Source organism: Plutella xylostella, chromosome 11, assembly GCF_932276165.1.
Source record: "Plutella xylostella chromosome 11, ilPluXylo3.1, whole genome shotgun sequence".
In the NCBI taxonomy this organism is placed as follows: Eukaryota; Metazoa; Arthropoda; class Insecta; order Lepidoptera; family Plutellidae; genus Plutella; species Plutella xylostella.
Genome location: NC_063991.1, coordinates 4,572,453 through 4,587,214, shown reverse-complemented (window position 1 = coordinate 4,587,214; position 14,762 = coordinate 4,572,453). Strand labels below are relative to the sequence as shown.

Below are 14,762 nucleotides of genomic sequence, written 5' to 3'. Positions count from 1 at the left end.
TGTGAACTTCAATAAAACATATGAGGCTGTGAGAACAAAATACTGGTTTGCAAACATGCGGCGTTTTATTCAAAAGTATGTTCGTGCCTGTATTTCATGTCAGTATGCTAAGAAACCTACAGGTAGATTAGTTGGGCTATTACATCCGATAGAAAAAGTAATGGTACCATTTCACACTGTTCATATTGACCATCTCGGTCCGTTCTGCAAAAGCCCTTCAGGTAAAATGTATATATTTGCTATCATAGACGCCTTCACAAAATTTATTTGGATTGAGGCTGTACGAGATACTAGCTGTACAAACTCGCTTAAGGCGCTGGACCAATTCATGAAGGTCTTTGGACTACCTAGCAGAATTATCAGTGACCGAGGCAAAGCGTTTGACTGTCATGAGTTTAAAAAATACTGTGCTGACCGACAAATTAAACACGTAATGAACGCCGTAGCAAGTCCTAGGGCAAACGGTCAGATTGAAAGGTATAATCGAACAATACTTGATGCTCTTGTCTCCTATGTTGGTGATGATCAAAACAACTGGGAAATATATTTACCTAAGGTTCAACTAGGTCTGAACTCCAATACTAACAGTACCACGGGATCCAGTCCGTTAGAATTAGTATATGGATTCCGGCCCCGATTATCCGGCGATTTGGTTGCTCCTACGAGATCAGGTACTTTCGACAGTATGCGTGAATCAGCTGCATTGAGAACAAGAGCTGCAGCTAAGAGATCGAAACTTATGTTCGATAAAAAAAGACGCACCGAAGCTCCTTTTAAGGTAGGACAGTTAGTGTTAGTCCAGCGAAAACTTTTTAAGAAAGGTTTAAGAAGTGGCAAGTTAGTGCCACGTTATGATGGACCATATGTCGTAGTTAAGGCTCTCCCACATGACCGTTATGTTATAAAAGGAAAAAGTAATTGTGGTCGGAAATATGAAAATGTTTTAGCCCGAGATAAACTCAAACTTTTTCATAACACTGTTGATTCTGATTCGGATTAAGAACTGAATTTTATAAATATTACTAACTCTAATGTGACTGATTCTGATTACCTTATTTTGAGTACTTATAATTAGAAGATAAGTATTTCGTTAAGTTTATTATTTTATGTTAATTTACTTTATGTTTTAAGAGATGCCTTATTTTACAGTCGAGCTAATTGTTATGTTTGATGATTTATAACGACTTGAAAGGCAATTGTAACCTGTGACTATGGTTAAAATACAAAAAAAAAATACTTGTTATGTATTATTTGGTAAAAATAATTATTATTACTTACCAGAGACTGATGATTGTGATGGTATATGTAAACCAATATATTAATTTGTAAGAACATGTTCCAAATACATGTTTTTCTTAATATTTGATCGATCTTTTCTATTTAATTAAGCCAAAATAATAAAAAAAAAAACTAACTTCGTGGTTCCCATAAAGTGTTGCAGGCCTTAAGAGGCGGTCCAACCAAAATTATAATATTAGTGTTGAAGGCCTTAAGAGGGCGGTCCAACCAAATTTATTCTATTAGTGTTGCAGGCCTTAAGAGGGCGGTCCAACCAAATTTATACTGTTAGTGTTGCAGGCCTTAAGAGGCGGTCCAACCAAAATTATAATATTAGTGTTGAAGGCCTTAAGAGGCGGTCCAACCAAAATTATACTATTAGTGTTGAAGGCCTTAAGAGGGCGGTCCAACCAAACTTATACTATTGGTGTTGCAGGCCTTAAGAGGCGGTCCAACCAAATTTATGCTAATAGTGTTGCAGGCTTTAAGAGGCGGTCCAACCATGTGACTCTTGCAGGTTATGAAGAACCCAAATGAAGAAACTGTACGGGGCGTACAGTGACTTCAGAATGGCCGACTGTAAGCAAATCTCGCGCTTGATTGATGAAGGTGCATCGGGCGACACTAGGTGGCGCTACTGGTCTGAAATGGGCGAGTTCGCGCATGCGTACTGGAGGTCAAGGACCCGCTCGCTTCCGCCGCGCAGGACGCCACGGCTGCCATCTTGTTGTTCGACACGGGGAAGACGCAAGACAACGTTTTTTTTTTAAAATCGTCGCGAGTGCCATTACATGTTAAATTCATGTTAAATCTTTTAAAAAGTAATAAATAACTTTACTACTAAGTTGCTGTGTGTGTGATTTACATTCTTGTATAGTACGTTAACCTTCTTCCTCCGAGTATATGATTTTCTCGAACTTACATACGAGTAGACTTTTTCGTGTGGGTAAACATTGCAACTCCTGACATGATCGGCTAACACAGTTTTTGTAGAAAAAAGGCGGTTGCAGTGATCACAGAGCAAATTGTCGTTTTTAATCTGTGTTAATCTGTGTTCTACAAGACCGCCATCTTTGTCCAAAGTTGTAGTTGATTGGCAAACGCCAGGTTTTTTATTCGAATTGCAACTACTGTTCGAGGTGCTGTGATGGCCTGGAAAATAAAAAAATATAGGAACCTTTAAAATAATGCGATATTTATACATAAACTAATTTTAATCAACCCATCACGTGTGCACTGCTGGGGCACGGGTCTCCTCCCAAAGACGGAAGCGGTTTAGGTCTAGTCCACCACGCTGGCCTAGTGCGGGTTGGTGGACCCTAATACAAGCAAGCTTATGCTTAGTAACTGTATGCTCTGATCACTACACTGCAGGGCAATTAGATCATAAAATTAAAGTGGTCTGAGGGGAGCTATCGACGGAGTGTTGTGGCGCTCTTTGGGAGAGGCCTATGTCCAGCAGTGAATGATTATTGGCTGATGATGATGATGAGGGGAGCTAGATGTCATGATAAATACTGTTTGAAAGTATTGATAAAATATTATTTGATTCAACTATCATCACCCTTAGTACAAAGTATTAGGTGGTACACATAAGCAATGAAAAAGTTCCACCCACAAAATGGCTTTACCAGGCCCCAATTTGAAAACATTTCATTTAAAATTTGAACACTATATTCACGTTTTTAGTTGGTAATATTATTATTCTGATGCGCTGTTAAATGAACTTCAATATTGCAGACGGTGACATTAGCTAGCCTTTTTTGTTTAGGAATAATTAGTAGTACAGTGCCACAAACTTATCTGTTCCGGTGAGAGCTCAGGTAAATGTCTAATATTTCTTCATTAAAAAAGATTTTAAGTTTTCCCGTAATGTTTATTTACCCTTGCGGTTTTGATAAACCCATCTAATCTATATCAATATATAATTTATTAGTAAATAATGAGATATGGACCAAATTAGTTAACTGTCACCGGAACAGATAAGTTTGTGGCACTATAACTGGAACTTTGACATTGCTAGTGAGTGCATAATATTCTAATGGGTACCTGGTTCAAGACACTCCTCCTTGACATCAAAACAGTCATCCATTTTGTTGTAATATGTCCTTCCATCATGGCAAGCCTGAAATAAAAGTTTTAAAAGCATTTAGGTCTTCTCCTGAAGGCCTAGCACGGAGCTCAAGACATGACAAAAGTTTCCCCTCACACTCACTCTCGAGGCCGCGTGATGTGAGTGACTGCGAAGTAAAACTTTTATAGGTCTATTGGAGTGGAACAAAAGACTTGTACTATACACACGCCCGGCCCCACCACTTATTTGATGGCACGGAATAAACGTTTTTTATTATTATTATTATTTTACTTTAACTCATTCCAACATGACCTACCCTTAATACATTCAGTCAGATAAATTTCCTTCAAACAATTTTACATCAAGGTCGTTTTGTACTAAAATGGCAATAACTTTTTTTTAAATTAAAACAATAGCACAGTTTATACCATTTTGAAAACTGTATTAAATGAGCAATTTTTTTAAATAAGGTGCCAGGATTGTGTAGTATATTTTTTTATAGTATGTAGAGTCAAAGTAGCTTTTAAAAAAATATGATTAACTTGTATGACTTTGAACACCGTGTTTTTTTTAAACCTACAGCATTACTCGCTATTTTTTCTTACTGTGATCAATAGCAGGGCTATACAGGGTGATGCAACACCAAACAAATATTAACAATATGGAATTATGTACCGGCGGTACGCAAAAAACTGATCTAAGGTGTCGATTTTCACCAAATTTATGAAAGTGTCAATATCTCGAAAACTATGGAATTTTTACTGAGGTCATATTATGATATTCTGGCTTCTCATGAGCTAGTCTATCAGCCCTCTAAGGCATATCGTTGACTTTTGGGACACCCTGTATGTATATTCACTCACAACTGTAAGGGGTAGTCAGAAGTGGATAACAAGTGAGCCACACACTTTTCGCAGCACATTTATACTCACGTGATAGGTTGCAAACCATATCGTCGTTTTTTGGAATAAGTACAAAGCACTTAGGATACACATCTAGAATCTAGATGTGCAGGTTTTTCTCACAATGTTTTCCATTACCGTAAGAGCATGTAAAAGTAAAAAGTAAAAAAGTAAAAATGTTTATTTCCTTTAAAAATATACAAGAGATGGTGAATGTACTGACCCCCACACTAGGCAATGCCTGTCCCGTGGAGGATAGAGATAATAATTAACCCATTTAAATACGGCTTTACAAGAACATAAAACTTATACAGTGCAATCTTGGATAAATTTGATATATGTTAGAAAATAAAATAAAAAAGTGTGTTTGTGTTTGTGTGTGTGTGTGTGTGTGTGTGTGTGTGTGTGTGTGTGTGTGTGTGTGTGTGTGAGTGTGTGTGTGTGTGTTTGTGAGTTATGGTGTGTTTGTGTGTTTAGATTACTTTACAAGGAGTGCCAGAAAGTGTGTATGCGGTAAGTGCCAGGAGGTATGCTGAAATGTGCGCTATTTTAACTGTTTTAATAGACTTTCTGATTCCTCATAGGTCCAGCTTATGAGATGATTGGTGATAATTAATTTGGTTTCAAAGGTGGAGCAGTGTTTGAAGTTAAACAAATAGACCAGTTTATTATAAATGAATGGGAATGTGTAAAGTCGAAAACGTTGAGCAAAGGAAGACTTTACTGACGGTATAGGTAATTTGAAGACTCTCTTTCTAAGCATTTCATGATAGTTATCAGAATTTATAGTTTTCTTGTGAACTGAAACAGCCACCCTCATGTAGAAAAGTTTTCTTACACTAAGAACTTGGGCTTCTTCATAAAGTGTAGTAGTTGGGAATCTAATTGGTTTCTTAAGAGCGATCTTTAAGACTCCTCTTTGTGCTCTCTCTAAAATGATGAGTGTGGAGGCCGCTGCACAACCCCAAGCCAAAATGCAGTAGTTTATTATGGACTGACAAAGTGAATAATATACCAGTTTGATAATTTTTCCATCATCTATGTCGCGAAGATTTTTGAAAACATACAAAAGCTTCCTAACTCGTTTGGACATTGAGATCATATGCTCTTTAAAGGTTAATCTTTCGTCGATGATTACGCCTAGGTACTTTAGAGATTCGACTCTCTCAATTGAGCCACATTTACAAGTGAGATCCGTAGAGGACAAACATTGTCGGCTATGGATCTTGATATGCGTAATCTCATGAGAATTTGATGCAGCAGTCTTATGAAAGCACATAAATTTTGTTTTTGACGTGTTTAGAGTTAAAAGATTTGAATTTAACCAGTTTAATACCTGCGACATACCGTCTTGTGCTTTTTCAGTGACTACCGGCCAAGAGCAGCCATGGAAAATAACTGCTGTATCATCTGCGTAACAGAGAATGTCAGCGTTCTGGAGAGGAAGTGTGTCTATGTCGTTTATATACAGTAGAAAAAGTGTCGGCCCAAGAATACTGCCTTGTGGAACGCCAAAGGCAATCGACCTTAGGCTACTCACGTGATCACCAATCTTGACACTTTGGTTCCGATTTGTCAAATAGCTGGTGAACCACTCCAGACCTGATCCTCGGACACCGTACGCTTCTAATTTCTTCAAAAGTATTGGGATAGAAACTGTATCGAACGCCTTTGCTAAATCAAGAAAACTGGTATTACTTATTACATACATACATTATAATATGCTCACGTAACTGTTTTACCCGAAGGGTTAGTCAGAGGTGCAAGCGAGACACCCGCTGTTTCCTTTACATTCCTACATCATCATCATCATAATTAGCCTATAGCAGTCCACTGCTGGACGTAGGCCTCCCTCAAAGCACGCCACTGGATGTGATCTTTAGCTTTCCGCATCCAATCATAACCAGCCACCTTTTGCAAGTCGTCACCCCATCTAGCCGGAGGGCGTCGCACACTACATTTACCTAGTCGCGGTCTCCACTCCAAAACATGTTTACCCCATCGGTCATCGGTTCTTCGACAGATGTGACATTCATACTCATGACTGATCATGACGACCCATTACGTCCCCACTGCTGGGGCACGGGTCTCCTTCCAGTGAAGGAAGGGTTTAGGCCTGGTCCTACTCATGACTCATATCACTTACTAATGTGTATGTTTCTCCATCACAATGTTCTTCACTATGAGTAGCATCTTGTGCCACATTCCTCTGTTCAGATTTCACCATGACTACTTCAATGTCAGTGTTTTCACAAACATTACTGTCCAGATATTCATGTTTTATGTCTGAAAAATAAGTAATAGCATTTAGATTTATGATTATACCTTGTTTCATGGGGAAAGACAACTGACAGAACCCTTACTACATTCGAATAAGGGTAGTTTTTTGTTTGAATCCGATGTCTTTCCACGTCAAACAAGGTATAGAGTAGTATAACATTATTGTATGAAACATTTAAGATATCATTCAAAATTCACGCATATTATATTCAGTAGACTTTTCGATGATCTGGTTGAGGGTGTGGACATGATCTGAGGTGGAGAAACTTGGGCGGAATCCAGCTTGTTCTGGTTGGTTGGAATCAAGTATGCCAGCAATCCGGTTCTCTATGACTTTGATGAAAATTTTGTACACATGAGAAATTAATTAGTTTTAGGTACTTATATATATGTTGCAGGCATCTGGTTTAATCTCCTGTTTGATTGAACCACTAGCCCGTTCATTGGATGGCGCTATTCAGTTGTATGACTAAAGGATGTGTCAACTTGTTCAACGTCTTGACTGAATGTTATTCAGCGAAGTCATTGAATGGGATATAGTATAGCAACTTTATATGTCTGTATAGGGTGAACATGACCAGACAAGTCAACAAAAAGACTATGTTACAAAGCTCTTATCTCACAAATTAACTAAACAATAACAATAAATGTACCTTCATATTGTTGTTCATAATTATCCAGTTTCCCCACAATTTTTCTTTGAAACTATCCGCAAGTATTTGAATATTAATTATATATAAGTTTATTAGCCACATTAAGAGCACAGTATATCAAATTAATGAATGAATATGTCCCAGAGCTACTTTATTTCTAGGGATCATGGTAGAAGGAAGCTGCAGGTCATTAAAAATTGCATTAAATTTATCTTACCTCTTGCAAAACTCAACTCATCATTGAGAAGCATTGCTGCTTTATTATCAGTTGGAATCAGATGATCCATTGCTATAAAATAAATCTGTTCTGAAATTTCTTAAAATGTAATCCACTTCGGAGTTTCTTCACCGATTCCAAATTTCTTGAACTTAAAAATAAATTTGGTTCGACTCAGTTGGACTCCAATCCATGACAACAGAATAACCAGTGTTGTCAACTGCTAGAAATGTTATAGAAAGTTGTCTACAAAGGTAGCTAGAGAGTAGCTTGTGAAAATAATGGTATGATTTAGTAACATAAGTAGAAAATAAATGTACCGAACGAAATTGTTTACATTTCATTACATTTTCATTATACCTAGATCAACTTCAACTTTATTTTGTGTCAATTTTGACAGATTGGTACCACAGAACACATTTTGATGAAAACTTGGCAGTACTTGTTATTATTCTGCGGAAGCAGTGACGAGGTTTGTGATGTGATCCATAGAGAAAATAAACTACGATATAATGTAACCTATGAAAACAAATGTCGGTGCGGTTCGTTTGCATAGAGAAAAAATAAATAATTGGTTCGTTTGGTTGTCGTAAGAATAATAACAATAAAAAGTACGGTTTTAAAACTTATTTTAATTAGTTGATAGGAAGTTTGTTCCTAGAAACTCAGTCGGGATCCGTACTCTCGTTCAAAATAAGGTAATTCTACTTTTGTTTCAGAAGTTTAGGTTAACCTTTCAGCACCTTCCTTCCATTAAAATTTTTCAGTTGACTTGTCCTCGAGCGACAGTCCAGCAGAGTGGAGCGGAGTATCGGAGCATTTTGCGAGACAATAATCGTCCAAACAAATTGCATGATTCGAGTATTTATGCAATTGCATTGGTATTATTTTCGTCGCACACGCTCGCACAATGCTCTACTCGCCGGCTCCGCTCCGGTGAAGAAGTAGCCTTAATGGGATGATGGAAAGCCAGTGGTCTCTTTTGTACATCAATATGCATCAATATAAATAAATAATTATGCAGAAAAGGGGCCTCAACTATCAACTGTATCTTTTAAAAGTCTAGCACAGTCAGTGACTCAGAGTTGCTATTTCTATCACCTCAGTGGCTAACCCTAGCATTAGTGTTTTATGTCACTGACACGCTTGTTCTATCATAATACTATCATAACCCATAGACTTATACTATAAAGAGGTTATGACATATACTAAGTCTATGTCATAACCTCTTTATTTGTCTTTTGTTTCTAGTTCCACAAACAAGAAACAATATGGAGGAAGACATAGACATAGAGGATCACAATCTGTTGGACAACTTGGCCCTTAGGAGTGTGTTTCCAGATCTAAGCATTCTCAAACAAGAAATCATAGATTTTGGAATTGGAGAAGGTATATTTTTTATTAATTCAATAGGATATCAAAATCATTTGCGTCTGTCTCACAGACATATTATATGACACTAGATTCCCCATGTGTACATACTGATTGTGTCAAAAAGTTGTTCATCTGATCAACTTTTGGTTCATACATTTAGTTAGTCGAGCTGTCATTATCTGTGTCAAAAATAATAATACCTATAAAATTTTGGCATGCCTGGTTTTTATAGAAATTAATGCATTTGTGGCATTTGTGGCGTCACATATGTTTGTGGTCTGTCTAGCCTAAAGGATGATTCACGCTACACCGCGTGTCAATCGGCAAGGTGTATGAAGTTTGGCATGGTCAAGCCACTTGAAAATTCATACAAAAGTGCGGTCTGGTCGAGACACGGTGTAGACCCTTAAGGTTGCCTGTGTTTATTACATATTTTTTGTCTTTCAGATATCAAGACAAAGACAGAAGTTCTAAAGGGGACCAGAAATGAAAACGAACCGGTCATTGCTATGCTAAACTGCGGGAATGATCTTCTGTTACCATCCACACAAGACCTAGATGTTAAACCGGCTATTCTAAGCACTAACATAGATGATAAACTAACTGGTGTGAACAATTTGGTCAATACTGAAATAAATGTCCATGATATAAAGAAGGAAATGGAAGATATTGAAACTTGTGAGTCACCGACGTCACCGTATCATAGAAACAAAATTATACTGGGAAAGATAAATGTTGATGAGGAATGCAACAATAAATCTAATAATGTTGTTGGGAATATAGACAAAACAAACAATGATTCAGATATTTTAGTCATGAACATCTCTGAAACAAATAAAAGCAGGATGATAACCAAACAGTATTATGAAATAGAAAGGTGTTTGCTTGTTAAACTTGTTCTAACAAACTGTTATACATCTCTATTGGAGAATAACAGTTACTGTGCTCAGTGTGCAGTGTTGTTCCCCACCACTGAAGCGTATAGTGAACATTACACGAGCACACACACCGAGACCACTAACTCAACTAAAGCCTCGGTAGCTATTCTGAAACGTAAAAAAAATATTAAAATTGGTAATGATAAGCTATTTGAGTGTGAAACTTGCAAGAAACCATTTGATCGAATAGGTAATTTGAACCTTCACATCAAGATAGTCCACAAGGGCATAAAAAACTTCACATGTGTAATATGCGAGAAAAAGTTTGGTTTGAAAAGCAGTTTGGCCAGTCACATGTTGGTTCATACTGGTGAAAAGCCATTCGAGTGTATGACTTGTAAGAAGAGATTTCGGTTTAGACACCATTTGAAATCGCACATGATGATTCACACTGGTGAAATGCCATTTGAATGTGAAATCTGCAATAAAAAATTTCGACTACTTGTCAATCTGGGTCACCACAAGTTAATCCACACAGGTGAAAAACCATACGAGTGCATGACTTGTAATAAGAGATTCCGGTTACCACACGGTTTGAAAACGCACATGTTAATTCACACTGGTGAAAGACCATTTGAATGCGAAATCTGCAAGAAAAGATTTAGTCAATCAGGCAGATTGAAGGTTCACAAATTAATTCACACTGGCGAAAAGCCATGGGAGTGTAAAACTTGCAACAAAAGATTTCGTGAATTAGGTGATTTGAACAAACACAAGTTGATTCACAGTGAAGAAAAACCATTAGAGTGTGTAATTTGTAAGAAAAGGTTTAAGCATATACGCCAGTTGAAAATGCATATTACATACACTCACTCGGGTGATGATGAGAAACCATTTGAATGTGAAATCTGCAAGAAAAGGTTCATAATGAAATGCTATTTGTCAAGCCACATCAAAAGTCATACTGATTTAAGGTCATTTGAATGTGAGTATTGCAATAAACGATTCAAGAATCCCAGCACTAGAAACAAACACATATTAATTCATACTGGTGAAAAGTCATTCGAATGTGAAACTTGCAAGAAAACATTTCTTACATCGAGCGGATTGAAGAGACACAAGTTAGTTCACACCAGTTATAAACCATTCGAGTGTGATAGTTGCAATAAAAAAATTAAAACCAAAACTCATTTGATTCGACATATGAGAGTACACACTGGGGAAAGACCATTCGAGTGTGATACATGCAAGAAAAGATTTTTGGAGAAAAGTAATTTGGTCTTACATCAAAAGTTAATCCATTTTGGTGAAAAACGGTTCGAGTGCTATAATTGCAGTGAAAAATTTAGTAGAAAAATTCAATTGATTCGTCACATGACAGTACATACTGGGAAAATTTAATAAGTAATTATCATAAAATATTTTGTGAATAGTTTAATTATGAATAAGCTAATGTTTCCACCGCAAATGGTCGTTTTTTACATTAACTTCTACATTCTACAGTCGTCGAAATATAATAGGCCCGTTTGGACAGCTATATAAATTTGCTATTTACTCTTGATTTACTTGATAAAATACATAAAAAGACACATAATATGGCTTATTATTCAACGGCAGAGTTAAAAAAGAACTTTTGTAGCACCAAAAGTTACTTATAGCTGAACATAAAAGAGTAGAGAATAATTGAGGGCGTGGCAATCTAAGAAAGTGGCCACACTATTATAGTATAGAAAACGGACAAAAGTATCACGATACTTTAGCAGAAAAAATCAAAACGAGAAATGTTTCAAATATTTACTAATTATAAAATGCCACTTTTTGGGGAGGTTTATGTTAAGAGAAGAAATTAGTAGGGGAGAGGGGGGCAGTCTTGAATGAATTTCATTAAATCAAATCAACTGTAACTTTTATTTAATTGTGTATTTCATAATGTTTTTTTGAACTGAAACACGTGTTGATTATCCCATTATGTAATTACTATAGGAGAAAAGTGATAGTATCACACATCGATATTTTATTACAGTTTTTTCTTGCTCAGGAAAAAGTTCAAATGTGCCCCGGCAATTCTTCTAAAACTGTGTTTACCGATTTTCCTGCAACAAATTATTTAATTGGTCAGAAAAGCAGTGACTTGCAAATTATTATGTCTGGGGAATTTATACCGACTCTTACACTGAGTTGCAGAAAGGATCTTTAAGTTAATGTCGGCATTAAATGTATTGTTGCCTTGCTTTGACAGTATACGGACAGAAAGAGACAGACATAGATTTAATGTCCACATTAGCTTAAAGTCCCTTTCTGCAACTCGGCATTACATATTCTTACACATATTTTTACAATAGGTACTCTAACACGGAGAGACCGACACACATAGACACCTACAGCTGTAAAACTTATCGATACCCTTTTTGAGTCGGGGGTTAGTTAAAAAGTATCTAGACCTGATGTTTTAACAACATTAGTATCCAGACCCTGATGTCATGTAACGTTTGACACTAGTATTTTCTAACCTCTATAAGAATAACAAATACACATTGAAAGGCTTTCTATTACATCAAAATAGTACTTTTTTACAAGAAATATAAGCAATGTATGTTAATGGTTAGAAATTAAGTACCTACTCACCAGTATAAAACGCTGCTCTTTCATAAACATCGTATATATTGACTAATACTTCTCCAGCCTCATTCTTCGCCAAACATCGTAGGTAAACGCTGTAAATCATCTGTCTAGCTTCGCTGCGAATGGTTTTATTCATTTTCACTTCGTGAACAAACTCAACAATCCACCAAACTCCAAAATTAAGCAAAATTCCATTTGTTTATACAGGAACAGGGCGAGTTTGACATTCAAACCATAGAAACAGACCACAAATCACAAGTTATTTTATTGCCAGGTTTTAAATCTGTTTAGTTCCAAAAACATTAATCTCTACTCTTTTGTGTTCAGCTATATTGCTTAGATTTTTTATGAATTCGATTTGACACCAGCTGTCATCCCATACATTTTGTAGCTGTCCAAACGGGCCTATTATGTTTCAACGACTGTAGGTACGGTATAGGTATTGAAAATTGGGATTAGCATGAAGAGGGGATACGTGGCTGTTTTTAAGACGCTTTCAAGCGGAAGAAATGATATTTTTTTACTGGTGGCGTTATTTGGTTTTAAGTTACTTTACATTACCTTAATGGGGAAGGAAATCAAGTTAAACTTTGGCAGCACCAGCGAGTGTGCCTTTTTGGTTCTGACCAATTACATTGTTTGGGTAAAAAAATGGCGAGTGAACCAACCAATCAGAACTGGGGAATTAGGCACACTCGCCTAAGGCGCCATCTGTAATTAGCATTTAGTTTTTCTCCGCATTATAGTTAATTATAGTTATGTATAATGTAGGTAGGTACCTACCTATTTGGAAAGTAAAGTCAGTGTATATTTTGTGTCTTACAACTGGTGTGGTAAAGCTTTGACTATATACCTATGTGGGAAAAAAAAAAAAAAACACGCACTCACGCCTTGTACTAATGTACTCCCTTGCGGGGTAGGCAGAGGTGCATTGCTGCACCCACTTTTCGCCAGAGTGTTATGTTGGTCCCAATGTAATAGGGGGCGGGCCTATTGCCATTTTACGGGCACATCCAAGACCCGAGAACAAATATCTGTGTTTAAACAAATATCTGCCCCAGCCGGGAATCGAACCCGGGACCATCGGCTCAGTAGTCAGGTCACTAACCACTACGCCATTCGGTCGTCTATGTGGGCGCCTATGTGGGAACTTAGTATTATTAACTAGATTTTCTTGTCATAAGTATGTTATAGTTGAAAGTTCTCCAAATATCATAAGTTAAATAAAGTACTTAAATAAATAATTAAAACTATTGACTTATTATCTAGCGTAAGGGTGCTTACATAGAGAATCGGGTTCCCTGTATCTGCCTGTACCGGTAACCTGATGCACCACATGCGAAAGCGCTCACTCACGGAGCATTTCCTGGATTTTTAAATGCGCTTTCGCATAATCAGGTTACCGGTACAGGTAGATACAGGGAACACGATTATCTATGTAAGCACCCTAAGGACAGACCCAACCACTCAAGAATATGGCACCCTCGTGCTGGCCCTATAATTTCATACAAGTATCTGTCATAATTTTGTTTGAATTTGAATTGAATAGCGCGAGTTATATTTTCTTTAGACAAAATGTTCTCAATGGTAGTGCTTATCAGACTGAGCTACCACCTCTCTAACGGGTTGCCTTAAATGAATGAATAAGTACCCATAGCTTGGCATTAACTCGTTAATCCGTTAATCGTTAATTAACAAAGTTTTTTTTTTCAAAAATGTTAACGGACTCGTTAACTTTCGTTAATTAATATAATATACAGAAGTACGTTAGTCGTTAATCCAATGCCTATATCCCATACCACAGGAAAAGACATCCGATCTGAATCGTGAGCACAAGTTTCGATCCTCCGTTAACGTTGCGTATCGTCAACTGTCACTGTCAAAATGTAAGGCAAAGTTAGTTCCAAAAGTGACATTTGTTTTTTCCATATAATTATGTTAGGTGGAATTTCACCAAACGCTTAACGTATTTAGTAGCCTGTCATACGTCTGTCAGTTAGTACAAAATGTATTTAAAATTTGATTTAAATACGTTTCATCATCATCACGACCCATTACGTCCCCACTGCTGGGGCACGGGTCTCCTTCCATTGAAGGAAGGGTTTAGGCCTAGTCCACCACGCTGGCCAAGTGCGGGTTGGTGGACCCCAACACAAGCAAGCTTGTGCTGAGAGAGTTGTCGGGTAAGTGGGCAACCCAACTGTCACATGTTTTCAAGCCGCCCGAAGGCCTCTGACTAGGCTTAACGACTGCTGCCGAAGCAGCAACCGGGACCCACGGCTTAACGTGCCTTCCGAAGCACGGAAGCGTCCAGAAAAGCACCACTTGTAATTGGTCACCCATCCAATGGCTGACCGTGTCAGTTGTTGCTTAACCTCAGCGATCAGTTACGATCACTGAGGCCCGCTCGACTACGGACGCTTCACTATTTTATTTTATTTTTATTTTTTATTTATTTAGCACAACAGAAGAAATCTTAAATAT

At 37.3% G+C, this 14,762-nt stretch overlaps 2 protein-coding genes and 1 long non-coding RNA gene across 3 annotated transcripts in view; 2 read left to right on the top strand and 1 right to left on the bottom strand.

The window, feature by feature from the left end:
• LOC105386092 (zinc finger protein 37) overlaps positions 1–14,762 on the bottom strand; it is a 95,813-nt gene that overhangs the window by 23,216 nt on the left and 57,835 nt on the right. The gene's annotated exons all lie outside the window — the stretch shown is intronic.
• Positions 7,978–9,378, top strand: LOC125489174. Its single transcript, XR_007266784.1, has 3 exons — positions 7,978–8,102; positions 8,656–8,793; positions 9,226–9,378. It is a non-coding gene; the product is annotated as an uncharacterized LOC125489174 (long non-coding RNA).
• Positions 9,478–11,274, top strand: LOC125489171 (zinc finger protein 780A-like). Its single transcript, XM_048624050.1, has one exon. The coding sequence runs from the start codon at positions 9,594–9,596 to the stop codon at positions 11,055–11,057; it is 1,464 nt and encodes a 487-aa protein (XP_048480007.1). The 5' UTR covers positions 9,478–9,593; the 3' UTR covers positions 11,058–11,274.